Below are 21,574 nucleotides of genomic sequence, written 5' to 3'. Positions count from 1 at the left end.
AGTTTCTTTTTAAAGACTTATTTAATACTAATAAGTTAAAAAAACTTAGATAAATCTACTAACTACCAGGTGTGGTTAGATATAATGGATTCTAATTCATTTTTAATAATATTCCTCCAATAACTAACATAAATAGATTTTATAGCTTCAAGATATGTTTTCAAATCCTCATCTATTTAAAAAGTATACCTACATCATATGTTTTCAGGTCCTTATCTATTAAGAAAGTATGATCTGAGTCTAAGTCATTAGTTTTGGCTACAAAAGAAGTAAGGAATTCAAGACCAAAACTAGTTGCAGTTTTTTGTTGTTTACTTCTAGCTTCATTTTTTAACATCTCTAGTATTTTTATGAGAATAAGAAACGCATTCACATAGTTTTATGTCATGGTCATTTTTATATTTTTAAAGGGAAAATATTTTCAAATAATACAATATCTATAGAATTATTAATAGTAATAATGAAAAAAATATATATCTCTAAGTAATTTTTTTTAAAAAATCGATAAATACAATATCAATAGTTTTAAATGTAATATTGTTCCTTTTAAATATAAAGAAATCCAGTTTTGTTAAGCACCATCACACTTTCAGATATTTTAGATTTGAGGTATAATATTTCTATTGCTCATATGGAGTACAATCTAAACTTGTATGTGACACTTTATTAAGAATATAGTTTGTAGAAAGAATTTTGCCACATATAATCATATATACCAAAATGTTAGTCTAGTAGTTTTGTGTTAACCCAATAATTTATTCAATATATTTATTACAACATAGAGGTCCATTGGTTTAAAATTAAGTTTAACCGAGTAATAAATTAGCCTTGTAGAAGATAAAAAAAGGAGAATTTTAAGCTTAGAAAGAATATAGGAAGACCTAGAGTGTGATTTACCCAATTGAGAAAATCATGGCTGACATGGGTAAAATTTTAGTCCACTTTTCTTTCTTCCCTTCCCAAAAACTTATATTCTTTCTTCTATCTTTTCTCTTCATTCTTTATTCTTCTTCCGAACATGAGAGCTAGAGAAAGGCTTCACCTTTCCTTCATATCAGTCATCCATTTGAAAATTTAAGGTAAGAATCGTGACCCTTTGATCATAAGCTCCAAGACGAGCTCACTATTTTCTCCTTTGGGGGCCATGAGCTCATTTGGGGGTTTGGGAGAGCATGAGCTCCAAGGGATTCCTCTAATGGTTTTCATTCAATTTTCATGTAGTTGAGTTTTTTTTAACAACTAGTACCCTTCTTTTTCATGTTGGAATCATTGGTTGGCTTTTGGGTGTTGAAAAATAATCCGAAGAACCCTCCAAATAGCAAGGACTTGGAAATGTTGATTCTTGGAGGATCTAGAAAGGTATTTGGGTAGCTAGGAGTTGAGGTAACACACTATAACTTTTCCTTACTACTTGTATGTCATCTACACAAGTTTGCTTGTTTGTATGGGGTGGAAGAACATGTGGGGGCTTGGGTACTTAATTTGTTGAAATGGACATTTTTGGTGTTAAGTTGGTGTAAAAATGATGTATAATGACCCCTAATGAATTTCATAAGATTTAATAATCAACTTAAACCTTAAAACATGTGTTTATATGAGTTTGGGGGTGTTTACCAAGCAAAAAAATGTGTTTATGGGCAACAGTATCAATAGTGGATAAACTGGTATCGATAATGTTCATATCTTGGGTGAAAAATTGGTTTTCTAGGTCTCGGTATCGATACTGGATAGACTGATATCGATATTGAGAGTTGTAGTATCGATACTGTTAGTATCCATACCGGATAAATTGGTACCCATACTGAATGACTAATATCCATATCGGATGAATTGGTATCCATATTAAAGATTGGGTATCCATACTGATGGTTTGGTATCAATACCCAAAGTAGTTGAGTAACTTGAAGAGGTCAAATAGACTCAAGAGTGAGGATTTTCATATCGTTTGAGATCGAGCATCTAGCTCGAGTGTGGGAGGTTACTAAAATACCCTTAGAGGCTAAAATTACCAAAATGCCCTTATGGGCCTTATTGAAGAAAATAATGCATATGAGTAATAGCTTGAGTTGTATATTAGTTAAATAATAATATGAGACATTTAGCTCTATGAAGAGAGGGTGATCATGAAGATTTAGTAAGAACATTATAAATTAATAATATAAGGGTTTTTAGATAGGTAGTATCGATACTCTGTTAAAGAGTATGAATATTGTTCGTCTAGTATCGATACCAAAGGGTGAGGTATCAATACCATCATTATGTCACAAATTTTAGTAGCTAGATTTGGTATCACTACCTAGGATGGTATCAATACCCTAACAGAGAAGTACCGATACTCCAAGTAAGGGTATTGGTACTGCAAGGCCTCTTCAGATCACAAAACACAGATTTAGTATAGGTACCTAGGGTAGGCAACGATATTGAAGAGTCGATATCGATACTAAAGGGATTAGTATTGGTACCATCGTACTGAATTGGGCAAGAAAATCAACTTTAACTTGAAGTCTCAGGAAGGGGTTTAGGACTAGCAAAACTCCTCTAATGAACTGACAAGTGAGAACAATGAATGAATACAATAAAAGCCTGAGAACTTTATGCAGTAAGACGTCATAAAACTTATGTCCTTGGTTAGATACTCAAGAAATAATAGGGATACCTGAGTTACTTATGCTTGACTATAGAGTACAAGTCGCCCCTCTAATTCAAGGGTGAATCAAAGGAAAGCATGATGAGAAAAACTAGAGTGTTGCCACTAAATAACAAACTCGAGTCGAACATCAAACTAGTAGATAATACAACAAGTGAATAGTAGTAACAACATTTGTCATAAAATCATAAAATGCCCTTTAATATTAATGAACATAACAAATATGTTTAATGAACTAATAGATATAAAAGACTAATAAGCCCTTTTATAATGTTCTAAAGGAGAGAGGGAGCTAGATGGTAGCGGGTGAGGGGATTACTTCACCTAGTTATGTTAAGTTATGATATCGAGTAGTCTAACTACCTTATTTGTCCTTGTGTAGCATTGATTGATATGTGCGGCCTATGGCCACCTATATATGTTTGCATGTACATGGTGATTGGCTTGTTTGTTAGAATATATAGATATATAGCTCAGCTAGTACGCAAGGCACTTCAGTTGCTAAATGGGCGTAGATGCCCCAAGACTCGACGGAGTAAGTTAGTCGAATGTATGTTTCTGATGTGGAAATTCCAGATCTCACCCTAGATATACTCATGATGACTACCTGAGATTGCTAGGGGTGTATGTCTCAAGATGTGGCAAAACCCTTTGACTACACCATGATGCCTACCTCAACTTGTGTGTTTGATGATTGTGTGTTGCATATGATGATGTATAGTATCATGATATATTGGTTAGAGACTAGTGCATGTATACTCATGGTGATTCCCTTAGTATTAGACCAAGGGAAGCATGAGACTTAAATCATTATGACAGTGGATGTACCTTGAATAGATGATTTAGTAGCTTGATGGTACATTAGCATTGCTTATCTGATTATACTTGTTAGCATGCTTATTTTATGAATGCATGTAGTTTAGTAGAGGTATTGTTTGGCGCGGGGTTTGCGAGCTCGGCGTTCGGAATGTGTTTTTTTTGCAGGTTTCAAGTTTCGTGAAGTGCGTTGGGAAAATGATATCATCGGAGGAGTCTCAGCGGAGTACCGGAGTATTGTGAATACAACTTAGTGGTCATGTTTTAAAACGAGTCAGCTTGTAACATTTCAATTATATATTTATTTATCGAGTTTCTAAATTAGGATCCCACTTTTGTAAATGATTATGGTTTCATACTTTATGTAAATGTTTTTAAAGTGAGTATATTTTCACTGTAAAAAAAAAGAATGATTAGTCCCTTTGATGATTCCGTATGATGCTTGAATCCTTGGGATTTGGGTGTTACATATAGTAAAGGTAGAAATCTCATGAATAAACTTATTCTATTTTCACAAACTTTTTAAAGAAGATTGTTGTCCTATTCATCATCTCCATCAAATCTAATTTGTTTTATTGTCAAGTTGATTTTTTTTTATTTCTGCTTTATAAACTAATTAGTAAAGTTTTTTTAGCTTCATCATTTGACATTAAGAGAGAAATTTTAATGAATCTAGACTAGTTATGTACAAAAATAAAAGAAAAAAATAATGAAGTTAACGTTTCTCACCTTTATTCTTTGTGTTCTAAAGTTTTTAGATCTATATGACTAACAATAAAAGTTCAATCTATCCCTCAATAATTGGTTTGAAAGGTCGTCTAACATGTTTTACCTCAATATAAATTTCACGTTTATTAAATTTATTGTCTAAATTAAAAAACAAATCCATATAATTTAGTGTTTTAAGGGAGAATCTGCTAGCATATCACCTATTAAAAGGCTCAATAGTATAAAAAAAGTAATCATATTATTAATGTCTCAATTAAAAATAGTCTCTCACTCATATAATCTTTTCTCACATAATCTTATTTATGAGAATATACAAATTTATATAGTTCACTGATTAATTTAATCCTTGTTTTGTTTAAAAGTTCACCCCTAATCAAGTTTTTACGTAAAATATGTACAGAACATTACCCATTAACGCTGGAGATTTTTTTGGAAGTAACTTTAAGTCTTTTTCTTATTGATTATTTTTAAGTTACTAGAATTGCATATGTAGTCTTGTTCACCTTCAATTACATTATCGAACTTGGTGAAAATGTATTAGCACATAAGTATTTGGGAGTGCTTGTGTCTACTACGCACTCAATATTATATCAGATTGACCTTCAATATCACAACGATGATCACCTATTTTGGATCTTCAATTAAGTGTGCTTGTAGTTTGCTCTCACTTTGGTTATGATTCCAAAGGTGGTCTTAGTGCCGAAAACGTTGGTATACTTTATGTTTTCACTTGCCAAATAAAACAACTCATTAGGTTTTTGGACTTTCGAATTTTTTTTTCTTGGTTTCTAAAAGTTAGCAAGCTTTTTGAGTTGAGATTTAACACTCTTCTTTGGGTTGATAGTATTCCTAAAACTTGTTATGTGTAGGACTATAAGAAGATTTCCAAGGTTAGCCATAAAACATAATTAGTTTGCAACGATATAAATCTTACTTTTAAGGTGATTAGTATTCTCAATTTGTACGTGGCAAATTAGCTCCTCCAAGATGTCCCGCTTCTTGTACTTAAGATTATAATAGTCAGACCACAATTTGTACGATTTCATGATCGGTACATTTTTATAGAGAATTTTGTTCATTTTCATCCCTTCAGTTAGGATGTCAGAGACCGACTTCTTGTTGGTGTATGCTTGGCCTATGATTGATTTATCATCAGTCATGCGAAACTTAAGCTATATATTCTTCAATAGCGTAATTCTTGATATTAGCATCAAACTGCTCCATATTTCTTTTCCAAAATATCCTAGATGGATCTGGTATACTTGTCTTTCAAAAAATAGTTCCTGATTCATACACCAAAATAGGGAAGTTGAAATTCAAAGAGTGTTGTTTTTTTCTTGAAGAAGAATGAGTAGTAAACTGAAGAAGAACCAAAACCCAAAAGGAGAAGCATATTGAAAGAGAGCAAATGCTTCAAAGTGGAGAGCGTAATGCTTCAAAGAGAGAAGAGCATAATGCTTTGAGATGATTGTACAAGTGGACTGGTGAGATGCCTCATTTTATAGCTCAAGTGGAGACCCATTCTTATCCAAGATCAATTGGACGGTTTTTTCTTTTAAATATCCTCACCACCACTCCTCCACTTTTTCATATCCACACGCATTAGGTTTGAAATTCAGAAAAAACAAATAAATTAAAATTTTAAGAAACTTCTCACATTTTTTACAATAATTATTTAACTTCTCACAGCTGTTTCAGTACGTTTATAAGAAAAATTGACTTTCACTAAACGAGTTTGTCCATGGCTGGATGCAAGAAGCTCAGCAATCTACTACTTCACTTTATTATTTTAAAAGACTGTAATTTTTAAATGTAATTAAATTATACATAAATGAATCCATTTTCAGAAAAGATTACATTTAAAGAACCTATTTAAACTCGTTTATACATTTAAAACTCCAATTAGTTGTTTCACTGCATTTGCATTTGCATTTTATGGACAAACTAGTTTTATGCAACTGAATTTGGCTCTGAACATAAATATACTTGACTTGTAAGATTAATTAAACTAGTTTAAATTTCAAACTTAAAGTTGAGTATGGGATTGAACTCATTATTATAAGCTAAAATAGTATCCCCTACTGAAATTAGCGCAATATTTATCTCAAATAAACAAGCCTTTACCATGAGCCTTATTTATACGATCTTTCGGCATCTTGCTCCACTAGTTACGGCAATCTCGCTTTCTTTGTTCATCTGACGATCATGATTGCTTCTAAGCCACAGATAAGCTGTCAACTACAATCTCTTAAACATGACACATATGAACAGTACCATACATATACTCATAAAATACATATGTTAATACTCCTGTACACTTCTCGTCAGAGGATTAGATTACAATGGACAGAACAAGTGACCAACAAAATTTTCTACAAATGCCTCACTGACCTTTCACGGAGAGTCCGTATCGGATTGTTTTGCTTGCATATGTCTTGATAATATCCAAACACACATTAATTGTCCCCTCAAATTCCATTCATAGAATCCAATTCATAAGACACATTACAATCTTGAACGACGATTGCACTTGATACCAGGGAAAAGTGAATGCCTACGACTAGACACTCCCTTTACTGGACCTGAAAATCTAATATCCCAGCCTTCAATGTTCTTGGGAACACAAGCATCAAACAGAATTTGGCCAAGGACACCATGAGCACTGATGCTTGGGGGAGCAGGTATAGAGATTAGACTTTCTCTTTGCTCATCTTGTACAGACTCGGACTCTTTATTATGGTGATATCCAGCTGAGCTAGGCAAGAAAAAGTGGTCACTAGGACCAAGTGCAACTCTCCTAAAGCTTCGGTTTGAATTGACTGCTGCTTCCTGCAGGTCAAAGACTAACTCAGAGATCTCATCAGTCATACCATTTCTATCTCCAAGCTTTTGGATCCTGCGGAAAAATATTGAAGTTGCCTTCTCAAGAAAACTGGTCACGGAAGCCCTGTATTGGATAGGATAATGCTTGAAGTGTTCTGAAATAGCAAAGAATCACATTAGGTCGGTCTTCATGCATCGCAAAAGCAGAAGTAACTGAACTATTCAAAACACAGAATATGCATGCTTGCAATTTAGAGCAAGGTAGCCCAGGCTTTTCAAAGATCTAGAAGAAGATAACAAAATATAAGCCGTGGCCTGTGAGTACATAATGAAACTGCCAATGTCTTCACTTTCTTATTGATCCAGCGTGTATTTACTCCAATCAATACCCTTAGTATGGGGTTGATAAGCATAGACATGATGTTTGGTTAATCAGCCCTTCAGCTGAATTGCCTAGGTGAATATAAAACCTCAATGGGAAATGGTAATTTAGATGGAAAGAAACAGTCAAAACTTGATCTTATGATAATTGACAAACATGGCAGTTCAACTTTTAGTGCCAGATGAACCAGTAGCATTTTCATCATCAGCTGAAGGTAAAAAACCATAATATAGTTTGTGCAAATACTCTTGTATAATTAATGATAATAATCTATGGAAGCTATAATAATTGGTAGTAGTTACAAACCAAACGTGGTTTGGGGCAGACCTAAATGAGCAGAGCCACTCCACTTAACAACCTTAATATCTGCACCAAGATCTTGCAAGCATCGAGCAAAGTTGCTGATAACTTGATATGATGCAAGATAATCATTCTCCGAGCATAAAATCAGATAAGGAGCATCTAAGTCCTACAAAAAGTTTGGAGGAGAAAATTAATGAAGGAACCATACCAAAAACAATTTAACAAGGTAGAAGGTTTATTAACTCACAACTGAGGAATAAAGGGTCCGCCAATAATCAGCACGTTGAGATTCGAACTCAGTTAGATAGAGACTATCCAGACCAGAAGCAACACCTTTAGCAATCCAAGAAAGAAGTTTGGATGGTCCAGGCATTTTACGTATCAAGGGGTGTAAAGCAAATTGGGCATTCAAATCACTTGCAAAATCAACCGGACTAGAATCATAGATTTGTCCGGAAACACAATTCCTAATGAGCTGGCTTCCATCCTATACAAGATTAAAAAAATTACAATAGAACTTTAGTTGAATTTATAAAAAGTAGAGATTTTAGAGAAAGGTTATTATGAATAGAAAATCATTACAAGAAACTAAGAGAGAAAGAATGATACCGAATTTAGGTGGCCTTCTCCTATTCCTTCAATAATCTACATAAATAGCTAAATTATTGCAACTGCAACAACATATATATAAGAGCACAAAAAGCGTCCAACTGATCTGAAATTGGAATAGGTACGATAATGTACCTGTAGAACCTTGTACATACAAGCCTTAGGACCGCCGGAAAAAGCAACAAAGACTACTGGACATGTTCTGATCTTTAGCACCTGTGAAGAACCCAAAATCAACGGGAATTTTACATTTTAAGATTAAAATTTTCTTGCAACGCAAACGGAAACATCTTAACAGATGGTAGACCTTAAATGAAACTGACCTCCAGAAGCTCATTTAGAAGAACAAATGCTAAGGACATAGCCCTGTCAGGATAATATCTGCACAAAGAATGCAACATGAAAGTCTTAAATAGTACATTGAAAGAGAAAAAGAAAGGAATTGCCGAAAGTGCAACAAAAAAAAAAGGAAAGCTTAATATCTTAAGATTTGTCAAATTGTATCTACACATGTTAAATGTCTAAACTTTTCAAACCAATGCATGATTCATGCAGCCCAAAACTCCAACCCTTCCCACAAAGCCCTTCTTCTATACCATTATGTGTTTTATAAACATAAGCCAGCAACTTATCCTTCAAGCAGCAGTGAACATTCTTCTCAGCCATCATTTTGCACTAGATGATGTCCTCACTTTCAGGGATGGTCCCAGGGGGAGAGGGTAGGGGCAGTCACCCCCTTGAAAATTTTCAAATTCCTATATAATATTTGATATTTTCTTTATATTTTTTATTGAAAATATGTTTTCATGCCTTAAAATTTTATAAATTCGCCCTCTAATATACATAAAATCATAGTCCGTCCCTGCTCACTTTCCCACATCTTCTAAATTTCTAATTCCCCTCCTCAACTAGTAAATATCATCCTTCTTTTACAAACGATTAAGATTCTCTCCTAACTTAATCCCATGGAAATACCCCCAGTAACCCAATTATCACAGACATTATATGAAAAATAGAAGCAGATGCTGACCTATAAACACCGTTTCATGAGAATCCTGTACTAGAGTGCTACCAATAAAGAAAAAAAGGAAGTCTTAAATCTTCTTCTGAGTCCGATAAGATTTAGACAACTGAAACCGCTGGAGACTGTGATTTAGTTTCTAAGAAACCAAACATGAAAGTGAAAGAAACTCACAGGTTGAGAAAATGGGAACGAGAAACGAGGGAATTCCAACCGAGGGAGGAATACAAATCGACGTAATTTTGAAGGTGTTTTTCGTGAATGGAAACCCAAGCAAACATCACAGCTATTCCTTTAACTTCTTTGCCGTCTTCTTTCCTTCCCCAGTACACACTTCCGCCGCCCATCATGCTATTTTGCAAATCCAATTTTCAGGCAAATTAAGCAACCATCCTGAATTTGTGATAACCAAGGAGGGGAGATGCCATCTGCCACGTTGGATATTATGCACCCTCAGGCCCCACCACCAGCGCATTTTTTAGGATAATTTTGTTTATCATGTACACATCAACTCAAATTTCAAGTCAAATTATTATATTATTATTTTGGCTTAAATGAAAAATCAACCCTCAAACCTTCGGTACCTTTTGGGTTAAGTTAGAAGGGAGGTTAATGGGTTGGCTGATGGCTTTTTTGGCCCAATGGGGTCATTAGAATAATAATTTAGGGTTTTACCCATCATCCAATATTATTTAGGATGGCATTTACTACAGTGTTGGGCGAACTCGTCACCTCGAGGTGACAAATTTCACAAAATATTATTTTTTAATGGACTCGGATTAGTGGATCCCACATGAGCCGATAATTTATTATTTTTACTGGGACTCATCTCATCGGGATGAGGAGTCTATTAAAAAATATTTTTTGATTATTGAAAAATAATTTTAAAAATAGAATAAAAAAAGAGGGGAACTAGTCAAGGTGAGGAGTTCCTTCGAATTCAAAAAGCTAGACGTTGGTCAATGGGCAGTTGTGCAACAGAAACTTAACAATGATCACTTAGAACTCGTCACCTCGAGGTGATGAGTTTCGTGGATATTTTTATTATAGCCATTGGAATTGGGGCTATAAATAAGGGTTTTGGGTTTTGATTTTTCATTAAACCCTAAATCTAAAAATATTTTAAAAATTCAATCATTATAGGGATTGGGGTATTATAGGTTATTTCTCACTTCAGGGGTATTTTGGTCATTTTACAATTCAAGGGCATTTTAGTCATTTTTTCCATATAGTCTTTCCATTTAATTCAAACTTGTCATTTATTTTAGTTATTTCAAACAATTCTGACAATAAGAGTATTTTCGATAAGTTAGCCTTTGGGTGTATGCTCATAAATCAGAAATTCTGGGTCTGATTCCTTCTCGGAGGTTACAAACTTTTTATCATATATATTTCGAACAAAATATGAACTTAACATTTAACACATTAATTTATCGGATTAGATACGAATTTGTAGGGTACTTACTCAATCAGGGTTAATCCGTGTTATTTTTACATCTCTAGGGTAATTCTGTAATTTTTTATCTATGTATTTTCGTTTTTTTCAATATTTAATGAGAGTAATCATATTTTAAGGGTTAAGATGTTAAACGCTTGTAATACTCTAAATATCCAATCGGTGACCATAGTGAAAGGATTTAAAATTTGGTGGGTTAAATTGAGTAAATTGATAAGTATAGGGAATGTTTTAGGAAGTTGGGTTTAAGACTAAATATTAAGAATGGAAGAATGGAGGGGCAATTTAGTCCGTTTGAAGGAATGAATTTAATATTCATTTAAATGGGGTTATTTAATAAAAGTGAATAGGAATAGGGGATAAGTTTGAAGTGATTGTCTTCTTCTTCTCCTTCCTCACGTTCCGTGCCTCCCCCATAGCAAAGGAAGGCTTCATCTAGTTAGTTTTCCCTTTCATTTTTAGGTTGGTTTTGAAGCCTTAAGTGATATAGAGACTTAAAGAAAGTTCAGGGAAGATTAAAACTAAGAGATGAAAGATTTATTTGAGATTTATAAAATGTGTTTTTAAATGATTTGATGAAATAGGGTCAATTAGTGGAGTTTAAAAGCATATTTGATTTGTCAAAGAAGTAAATAAGAGATTTGGAGTCTTAGAAGTGATTAAAAACATGTTTGAAATTTGGGTGTGATTTTAGTTTTAAAGGGTTCTTTGGAGTTATTGGATGTTATAGGGAGATTTATGGATGTAAAACAGTTGGTTTGAATAAGGATGAGTTTAAGGTTATGATTGGTGATAAAAGTAATATATTTAGGCGAAAATGTTGTAAAAATCAAAGTGAAATATGTAAAATCTGGGTTAGGGTATCGATATTGGATTAACAGTACTGATACTATAGGTTTAAATTTGAGGAAATAAGATGAACACGATGAACAATATCAATACTTATGCAAGTAGTATCGATACTGAAGTGGGGTATCGATACCAAGAGGAAGGTATCGATACCATTATGGAAAAATGGATTCCAAAATACGAAAATGGTATTGATACTGAAGGGAGTATCGATACCATAGCATAGAAGTATCAATACCATAACATAGAAGTATCGATACCATAGGAGGGGTACCGATACTATTCAGCCTGGAATTTTAAGTTAGAATGAACTTTAATAGAATTCAAGAATAATAGTACTTTGAGTATTATTATTTTGTATAAATGTTAGAAAATATACTAACATTTGTATTGTATGTGTGTGAATATGGATGCTTGTGTAGATCGTACCCAAGCTCCTGAACCAACAAGCAAAAGAGTAAGGATAAAGTTGCCGAATAGTTGGACATCAATAAGGCATAATAGTGAGGCATACCAGGTGAGTGCATTTATTGTACTTATATGAGATGAGGGTGACCTGCGATGAGTCAACCTTGGACGTTTGTTTAAAGTATGTTTTACAGAATTTCAATATGTTTTCATAATGTTTATGGAAATTGATACAAGAATAATTGTAGAGTATTAACTACTCTAAAATGAATAGATGAACATTTATGTTGAGTAATCTGTTAAGTTGATTGAATAGCCCATTATATGTGCATTGAGAGTCATAGGTGCATTTCGACATACTTTGTGTATGATGATTATCAATCGATTTTGTTTAATGCATAACGGTGCATTTTCGTAATAGTATTGTGTGTACTTTTGGCATTAGATGTGCAATCATGGTATTCATAATGAGTTTATAATTTACCATTTCGATATACAATTATGTATAAAAGTTATCGATCGATTTTGTTTAATGCATAACGGTGCATTTTCATATCGGTACCGTATACTTTCGACATTATATGTACATCCATAGAATTCATAATAAGTTTGTGAATTTCCATTTCGGCACTTATGTGCAATGCATGTACCTTGCATTCTTATTTTGTATACATTGGGCAAATAAAGGATAAATTGAAAAATACTGATTGATAGGTATGCTGGGTATACTAAATATAGTTTATCAGGCTATTTGAATGAAGATTGGTTCGCCAAACCAATTTATGTATTGATATGACTTATACGATTTTCATTCGTATTTTGATATTTTATGATATGCTTATATTTAAGTATAGTTCATTTTGTTTTATTATGCTTCACTAGGTAAATACTTAGCATGTGTTGATTTCACATATAGGAAAGATTAAAGACTAGTGGAGTAAGGAGTGTAGTGGACATCATCAATCAAGTGTTGCCTCATCAGTAACTGTAGGACAGTTATGTCTATTGTTGATAATTAGCTGGCATGTATTTGGACTTATGAAAATGCTCTGGAATGTATTAAAGTTATAATTTTTGTAATATGTTATAACGAACGTTTTATTTCTATTTCATTAAAATGTTTTGTTTTGTTTTCGAAACACATTTTTATGGGTTTACAAATAAGAAAATGTTTTTAAAAGTTTTGTGAAACCTGTGACTTGTGTACGGAAACATATCCGAGAAATGGGTGTTACAACACTTCACTGGTTAACTACAGAGCTTAGAATTGTTTCTTATAACTCTTCTAATTTCTTATACCAGCAATCATAGTTTAATTTAGTTATTTACTTTTTGCCACTTTCAAATCGAGTTTAGAAATAATTAACTATACAAATGAGACCAAATATATTCATCCATGCACTCACCAATATAAACATATACCGTACAACATGCATAGGGTAGTAAAGTATTACCTCGATTCTCGAGCTACACCGGTCGAACATTCAAACTCTATTTGATTTCTCTCAAACTTGAATCCAACGTCCAATAATATATCGAATACATATAAATAGAAATTACATTAGAAACAGAGCTTAATTACAAAAAACATATTAGATCGGGAGGTTAATCAATAAAAATAGCTTATCGAGTTCGAATTTGGCGAAACAGACCTAAAAAAAGAACTTAGAACGTTAAAAAGCATAAAATTTAACTTTTTGAAAAATTTAACTTTTTGGTCAAAATCAAAGTCAATACTGGTCAAATTCAACGGTCAGTCAAAGTCAACAAGTTGACTTTGTTTGAGTTGACTCAATCAGGTTGACTCAGTGAGTTGACTCAGTTTGACCCGGTTCGGCCTAACTGGATCGACTCGGTCTGACTAGACCGGTTCCAGAAGGATCTTAGAGTGGCAGAGGAGCCCTACGTGCACTGTCAGTGCGTGGAGGTACGTACAGCGGTGAAAGAGGTCGGGGGCGACGATGTTTTCTCCAAAATCACCTGTTCATCACTTACAACACCAAAAAGCTCAAAAATCAGCTAAAAACCCTAACAAAACCCGAATTTAAGTGTTTGGAGGCTTACACACAGTGGGTAAAAGAAACCAATGATATCGATGTGACCCACCGATTGGGTTTTGAGCGGACGGTGACGGGAAGCCAAGCTGAGGTGGCGATGAGGCAAAAAGGCATCTAGACTGACTGAAAGTCATAGAAAACCGAGACGACGAGGGGATTTTAGGAATTTTCAAACATCTCTCCCTGACGAACGACGACATCTGGTGGAGAGTGGCTGGCAAGAGTTGGTTTGTGATGGCCTGGAGTGCCTGATGGGGGTGGTCATGATGAACACTGATCAGTGACGGTCGAGGTTTGAGATGGGTTACTCGAACGCTGATTTCTCCCTTCGTTGCAACAATCGATGGTCGTTTCGGGTAAATTGAGGGTAGAGGCCAGGTCAGAGGATGCTAGCGATTCTGTTGGCGGTGATGGGGTACACCAACGACAGTCGGAATGGGTGGATCGTAGAAGGTGATGGTTGGGGTTAGGGAAAAGATTTGGGGTCTTTTATGGTTGGTTTACGCTAGGGGTTGGAAAAATGGGTTATCACCCATTATTAATCATAAAATAAGATTTTTATTATTTCAAATCACCAACACTGACCTAGGCTAGATGGCTCAAGCATGGGTGGCCATCCTCTTGGTCATGGGTTCAAGCCTCCCAACCATCATTTATTTTATTTATGATGTCAGATGATATTTTTTGTTATGTGAAAATTACGGGAAAGTCCCTAAACTTTCTATATATTCAAACTTGACCCAAAAATCTTTAGAATTATCTATTTTGGTCCCTTAAAATTTTGCCTCAACTTCAGGGTGTGACAACTCTCCTCTCCTTAAAAGAAATTTCGAGAACGAAATTTGCCCAAGTTAAATAAATATGTAAACTAAGCTTTCATCAATTCTTCATTCTCCTAGGTATCTTTTAAAGGGTTATGATTCCTCTACTAAGTCTTAACCAACTGATTATGCACAAATCTCTTCTTTGTCAAAAATTCCAGAATCTAAACATAATTCTCCTCGTAGAACAAAGCATACCTTAATTACCAATCCTTAATCAGAATAACACTTGCTTACTTTCAGTGCAACATGTAGACATAACTGTTTTCTTTTATACGAGCATCATCACCTCAAGATTTACACTTTTACCAAGTATTCAAACATTTACTTTAATCTCATAAAGGTCAAATCATTAAGGTACAAAGCTCATCACTTATTGGGTTTCAAACTCATAAAATTTGAACAACCATGATTCCAAAAATACTTCAATTCAGTACATCAATGTAGAACCTTTTGGGGCAAAACACCTTGTCTAAGTTTGGACCAAATACATTATTCTCCAATCTACTTGGGTAACAAATCTTAATCTCAAAACTTTAATTATAAATTTTGGTTATGAGTTTATTAGCACATAACATTTAGAGATAACCAAAACTCAAATCTAGGTTGGGTCTCGGATCAAAATATTTGAACAAGTAACTCGTTCATTACTTGCAATGTGACTTCCAGAATGTGAGCGAATATTAACGACATTCTTCCCCTCAAAGATCGAACCTTAATAATCAGAATACATGAGTGCACTTATTAAAGAATGATAACTTGGCATTAGAGTTCCAATTCAAAAGTGTACGGTCATAAACTATGGGCATGTACTGACCAGACATCCTATAACAGTCGATATGCCGATCTACACAGAATACTCGAATCAACCTAAGCTTGATACCACTAAATGTAACATACTTAGACCGATACAGGTGATCCGATCTGATTCGAGGTGTTATATTAGGGTCACCAGAGCGACCCATACTGAAAATCATAAAAAATTTAATTTTTTTATTAATCTATTTAAAACTATAAAATAATTTATAGATAAAATACAAGTTCATAAAATAATTTATATATTAAAATAAAATCCACCAATATCCGTAGTAAAACAAGTTTTAGACTCAAATATAAAAATAAAATACAACCTGCATGCCCCCTAATTACATTAACCGTACTCCGCAAGTAACGCCGATGGAACTCCTTTAGTGATGTCGGTAAAAGTACATGACCAAACTCTTTAAAATGAAATGGTAAGTAACAGAGTGAGCTTTGGAAAGCTCAGTAATACAGAACTACCAGATGAATTAATAGGTCCATCAGGTATATGGTAAACCATAACTTCCTTAGCAAGACATACATCATCAGATTCTAGCAGTGAATTCAAATTCCATTAGCTGAGTCTTCCGTTACAAATAGGAATTTACAGTCTAAACGAAGTATTCAGAGAGACAGATTTAGAAGATTGGATTGGGGAGTCTCATGTGTTCCAACAAAATAGAGAAATGTGTACAGATCCTTTAAAAATATTAGTAGTTTAAAAAATATTTTAAAATAAAAGTAATACCCTCCAACCAAACACCGAAATGCATTTACTCAAAATTACATCCTTAAGGACTTACCCTAAGCCCATTTGGCGTAGGTGCCAACCTAAGGGAATAACTTGGGTACCTGAGAGCCTATGTAACACCCATATTCTATATACGGTTACATATATGTATACAAGTGTCACAATACTTAAAAACAATTTACTAATTTTGTAGAGACTTTAAAATTTTGTGATAAACTAAATTTTCACATAAATAAACATAAATAATAAGTATTCATCAAAACACCTTACAAAATCTTAGGTTAAACTTAATTACATGCCAACAAGTTTACAAAATGATTACTACTGTCCTATTGTTACTAATGAGTCAACCTTAGTAGATGATGATTACTGCTACAACTTCACTCTTTACTTGATGATTATATGCTGTTACCTACGCGTGGAAACATAAATGTTAAGTCATTACTTAGTGAGTCATGATATAATAAATAACCTTTAGTATTCATACATATTTTATTCCAATCATTGGCCATGATTCTTTCTTTTCGTTTGTTGCCTTCATTTATGTTTATAATACATCATTATGCATGTTAATCTATAACATCTTTTCTGTCGATAATGCACCTGTAACCCCCTAGACCCGGCCTATGCGTTTCGACTAAGTCTAGTGGATCACATTATGATTCTTTAAGACATTTTTCCGAAACCGTTATTCAATCAATGTAAAATCACATTATAAATGACATGAAATTATAATAAATCATACTATCAAAACCTAACTTGTAAATATAATACCAATAAGTAATAATTTAATTTAAAACATATCTTAAAAATCAAATCACGATAAATGGAATAGTAATAGCAAAAATGTCATCATATTAAAATCCCATACTTTAAAATAAGGTCCATGTTACCAAAATAAAGTCAACTTGCAAAGTAAAAACATTACAATCAGATATATTTCAAGAGATATGTTGATCCTCCAAGTGCTCAATCCAGGGTATCTAACCAATAGTATCTGAAAGGGGGAAAACATTTTCGAAAAGTGAGCTAGGCTCGATGTGTCCCAACATTACCATAAAATTACAATAGGTACACTAAACAAATCATAGTCCATTAAGTCCCATAAAATTATACTGCAGTAAATCTCTTTACAAAGCGTTACCCTAAGGGAACATCTTAGGGCCTGAGAGCCTACCCAAGATAGATTTCGGGGCCGTGGGGCCTACCTAAGAACACATCTTAGGGCCGCAGGGCCTACCCGAGAATGATCTCAGGGCCGTAGAGCCTACCTAAGAGTCACATTAGGTCCGTAAAATTTTCCAGCTTGATCAGAGCTGTACTTTATAAATTCGTATTCCAAAAATTCAATTGCACCGTGTTATAAATTCCATAAATCCATAAACATGGTAATCATATACCATTTCAAAACAAATATCAGATAACAATCATAATCCATAAATAATCACATTAAATCGGTGCATCAACAATACGGTAACCAAAGAATTCAGTGTACCACATATTAAAACAAATAAAATAGTTCAGTAATAAATAGGGAACACACCTCGATAATAGTTTCAAATAGTAGATCTACTAATTGCTGGTTTCACCACGCTCTGCTATAGTTTTCGAACCTATTTTGTAGTAACACTATATTACTTATGGGTAACATAAATAAATCTCTAAAATCATAAAATTTACGGGTCTTACGGGTGAATACTGGCATACGTGGTTTAACTGATCTAGAAGAGCTGGGTCGAGCTGTCGAACGATCTGGAGAGTCTCGTGTACCTTCAAATAATAATAATTTATCAGCCCCAAATCTTACTTAATTGTTCAAAGCTAAAATTCTTAAGTATATAAGCATTTTCTGGGTTTGACTATCAATTTGGAGGATTTAGAGTCTGAATTTGGCCAAACGGATTGCGGAATCGGAATCAGGACGTCGAAAAACATAAAGTATGACTTTTCGAAAATTCAAATTCTTGGTCAAAGTCAAAGTTAACCACTTTGACCGTCAATTTGGAGACCTTCGGGTTCGAATTTGGTGAAACGGACTGCGGAAATGGATTCGGCACGTCGAAAACTATCAGGATAGGTATACTCGGAAAAGATTTACGGTCGTTTAAGGGTCGGTCAAAGCCATTTTTAGTTTTGGTCAAAGAAAGTCAACGGTCAACGGTCCAGTCAACGGTCAACGGTCGGGTCAACAGTCGGGTCGGGTCAACAGTCGGGTCGGGTCAACCCAGTTCAGACCGGCCAAACCGGTTCAGACCGGTCAAACCGGTTCAAAACTGGTCAAACCGGTTTTCCAGCAGCTCACTCTCCCTGCGGCGGCGCGTGAACAGTGATACGGTGTCGAAAAATTCCCGGAAAAATTCCTAAAAATTATTTTGAGCTATTTCGAGATACTTACAACAATCGGTTCAAATTTTTGAACGGCGGAGAGCTTGATTTCAACTCGGCCGAAACTTTGACTACTCCACCTCCTCACGCACCGCCGTCGACGGTGAACAAGGTTGACACCGGTGGACTCGAAACAGCACAAGGAACACGATGGTGCAGGAGGTGTCGTAAACGGAGCAACGATCGGCGGTGAATTTGAGATTTTCTCGGCGATGGAGCTAAAAATAACGTCGAGACTTTGACTGTAAATTCCCGACGTTTGACAGCGTTTCACTTCAATTAATTTGAAGGGTTTGTTCCTCGCTTGAAGATGAACACAACGGTGGTTTCAAAACAACGATCGGAATTCGGACGACGTCTGGATCGGGGTCGGAAACCGACGTAGGGGAAGGGAATTTGGGCGTGGTTTTCTGTTTGAAACAGAAAACCACGATACCACATATATACCCAAACTTACCTAATTATTTTGGGTAAATTCAGGGTTTGATCCCTGAATTTTTTTAACTCTAAAACAAGCTCCAAATTTTAAAATCTTTCAATTTAGTCCCCAATTTTCACAATTAACACCCAATTTCAATTAAATATTATTTTGTAAATATTCGGGTTGTTACAATTCTCGCCCTCTACAAGAAATTTCGTCCTCAAAATTTACCTTATGAGAATAGTTGAGGAAACTGAGCCTCTATTGACTCCAATATCTCCCAAGTAGCTTCTGAGGGGCCTCGATTACTCCATTGAACTTTGACTATTGGAATGTGCCTATTCCGAAGAACTCTCTCATCTCTTTCTAAGATATGAATAGGCTCTTCCTCATATGACAAATCAGGTCTCATCTCTACTTCCTCAACCTGAATGATGTGACTTGGATCTGGACGGTATCGCCTTAACATAGACACATGAAAAACATCATGAATACAACTAAGATGGGAAGGCAACTCGAGCTGATAAGCAATAGGTCATACCCTCTTCAAGATACGAAATGGTCCAATAAATCTTGGACTCAATTTACCCTTACGCCCGAATCTCAATACTTTCTTCCAGGGTGAAACTTTCAAAAAGACATGATCTCCAACCTCAAACTGTATATCCTTCCTCCTTTGATCTGCATAAGATTTCTGCCTATCAAATGCCTCTTTCAGACGGTCACGGATTAATCTGACTGTGTCCTCCATCTCACGCACTAACTCAGGTCCCAACGTTTTCCTATCACGCAACTCAGTCCAACAGATCGGAGTGCGACATTTACGCCCATAGAGTGCTTCATAGGGTGCCATACGAATGCTGGTCTGATAACTGTTATTGTAAGCAAATTCAGCCAAAGGCAAAAAGTTCTCCCAACTACCATGAAAATCGATTACACAACCCCGCAACATATCCTCCAGAATCTGAATTACTCTCTCAGATTCACCATCAGTTTGTGGATGAAAGGATGTACTATAATCCAATCTTGTTCCCAAAGTTGTATGTAACGCCTTCCAAAATCTCGAAGTAAATCTCGGATCTCGATCAGAAATAATAGACAATGGAACACCATGCAATCTGACAATCTCTGAAATATACAATCTTGCCAGCTTGTCCAAAGTATAATTTACTCGCACAGGAATGAAGTGAGCTGCCTTTGTAAGTCTGTCAACAATCACCCAAACTGAATCTTTTTTCGAAGGAGTCATAGGCAAGCCAATAATAAAATCCATAGTAATACGCTCCCATTTCCATTCAGGAATCTTGATAGGCTGTAACAAACCTGATGGATGTTGATGTTCTGCCTTAACTTGTTGACAAGTCAAACACCTAGCCAAAAAATCATATATGTCTTTCTTCATCCTAATCCAATGATACCTCTCTCTCAAATTCCGGTACATCTTATCTTCTCCGGGGTGCATAGCATATGGACTACTATGAGCCTCAGTAAGGATAGTCTGCCTCAACTCAGCATCATCAGGCACACAATATCTACCTTTAAAGCATAAAACTTCATCCTGATCAATTGCGTAATCTGAGTTTGTCCCCTGCTCTACTTGCTCAAAGATGGAAAGCAAGAAGCTATCAAGGGGCTGCTTAGCCTTGATCTCTTCAACCAAGGCCGGCTTAACTTGCAGTTCTGCTAACAAAGTGCCATCGTCATATAAATTCATCCTGGCCATTAAAGATCTCAACTCCGATACCGCCTTTCGACTCAAAGCATCCGCTACAAGGTTAGCTTTACCAGGGTGATAATCAATCACGCAATCATAATCCTTTAGAAGCTCTAGCCAGCGACGCTGTCTCAAATTAAGCTCCTTCTGGGTCAAAAGATACTTTAAACTCTTATGATCCGTGAAAATGTAACACTTCTCTCCATAAAGATAGTGTCTCCAAATCTTCAACGCAAAAATCACTGCTGCTAACTCCAAATCGTGAGTAGGATAATTACACTCATGCGGTCGCAGCTGACGGGATGCATAAGCCACCACTTTACTTTCCTGCATTAAAACACAACCAAGTCCTGAATGTGAAGCATCACTATACACTGTAAAATCCTTCTCGGACTATGGTTGAATCAACACCGGTGCTTGAGTCAAAACCGCCTTTAATTTCTCAAAGCTCTCCTGTTGTGCCTTGCCCCAGTCAAACGAGACATTCTTCCTTAACAACTTTGTCAAAGGAGAAGCAATGATCGAAAAGCCCTCGACAAAACGTCGATAATAACTAGCCAAACCTAAGAAACTGCGAATCT

At 35.1% G+C, this 21,574-nt stretch overlaps 1 protein-coding gene across 2 annotated transcripts; it reads right to left on the bottom strand.

The window, feature by feature from the left end:
• Window positions 1-6,456: 6,456 nt before the first annotated feature.
• LOC120187529 lies at window positions 6,457-9,799 on the bottom strand. Of its 2 annotated transcripts, none has more exons than XM_039191235.1 (7): window positions 9,505-9,799; window positions 8,633-8,690; window positions 8,445-8,525; window positions 8,310-8,345; window positions 7,948-8,187; window positions 7,704-7,866; window positions 6,457-7,170 (listed from the first exon to the last, which is right to left on the bottom strand). In XM_039191235.1, the coding sequence occupies exons 1-7, from the start codon at window positions 9,678-9,680 to the stop codon at window positions 6,698-6,700; spliced, it is 1,227 nt and encodes a 408-aa protein (XP_039047166.1). In that variant the 5' UTR covers window positions 9,681-9,799; the 3' UTR covers window positions 6,457-6,697. The 2 variants fall into 2 exon arrangements, with proteins under 2 accessions (XP_039047166.1, XP_039047167.1); XM_039191236.1 differs by having other exon boundaries at window positions 7,725-7,866; window positions 9,505-9,797.
• Between the last annotated feature and the right edge of the window lie 11,775 nt (window positions 9,800-21,574).

The sequence above is a fragment of the Hibiscus syriacus genome, unplaced genomic scaffold (genome assembly GCF_006381635.1).
Source record: "Hibiscus syriacus cultivar Baekdansim isolate YM2019G1 unplaced genomic scaffold, ASM638163v2 tig00113725_pilon, whole genome shotgun sequence".
NCBI lineage: Eukaryota > Viridiplantae > Streptophyta > Magnoliopsida > Malvales > Malvaceae > Hibiscus > Hibiscus syriacus.
The sequence above is the reverse complement of the archived record's forward strand: the minus strand, read 5'-3'. Positions and strand labels throughout refer to the sequence as shown.

Bases quoted from the DNA above. Each gene is read 5' to 3' on its own strand.
- LOC120187529 (XM_039191235.1), bottom strand. From the start codon at position 9,680: ATGATGGGCGGCGGAAGTGTGTACTGGGGAAGGAAAGAAGACGGCAAA. The intron at 8,188-8,309 runs GTATCATTCTTT...AATCTTGTATAG, and splicing joins GAGAAGGCCACCTAAATTCG to GATGGAAGCCAGCTCATTAG. The intron at 7,171-7,703 runs GTTTGTAACTAC...TTGCTATTTCAG, and splicing joins TCTGCCCCAAACCACGTTTG to AACACTTCAAGCATTATCCT.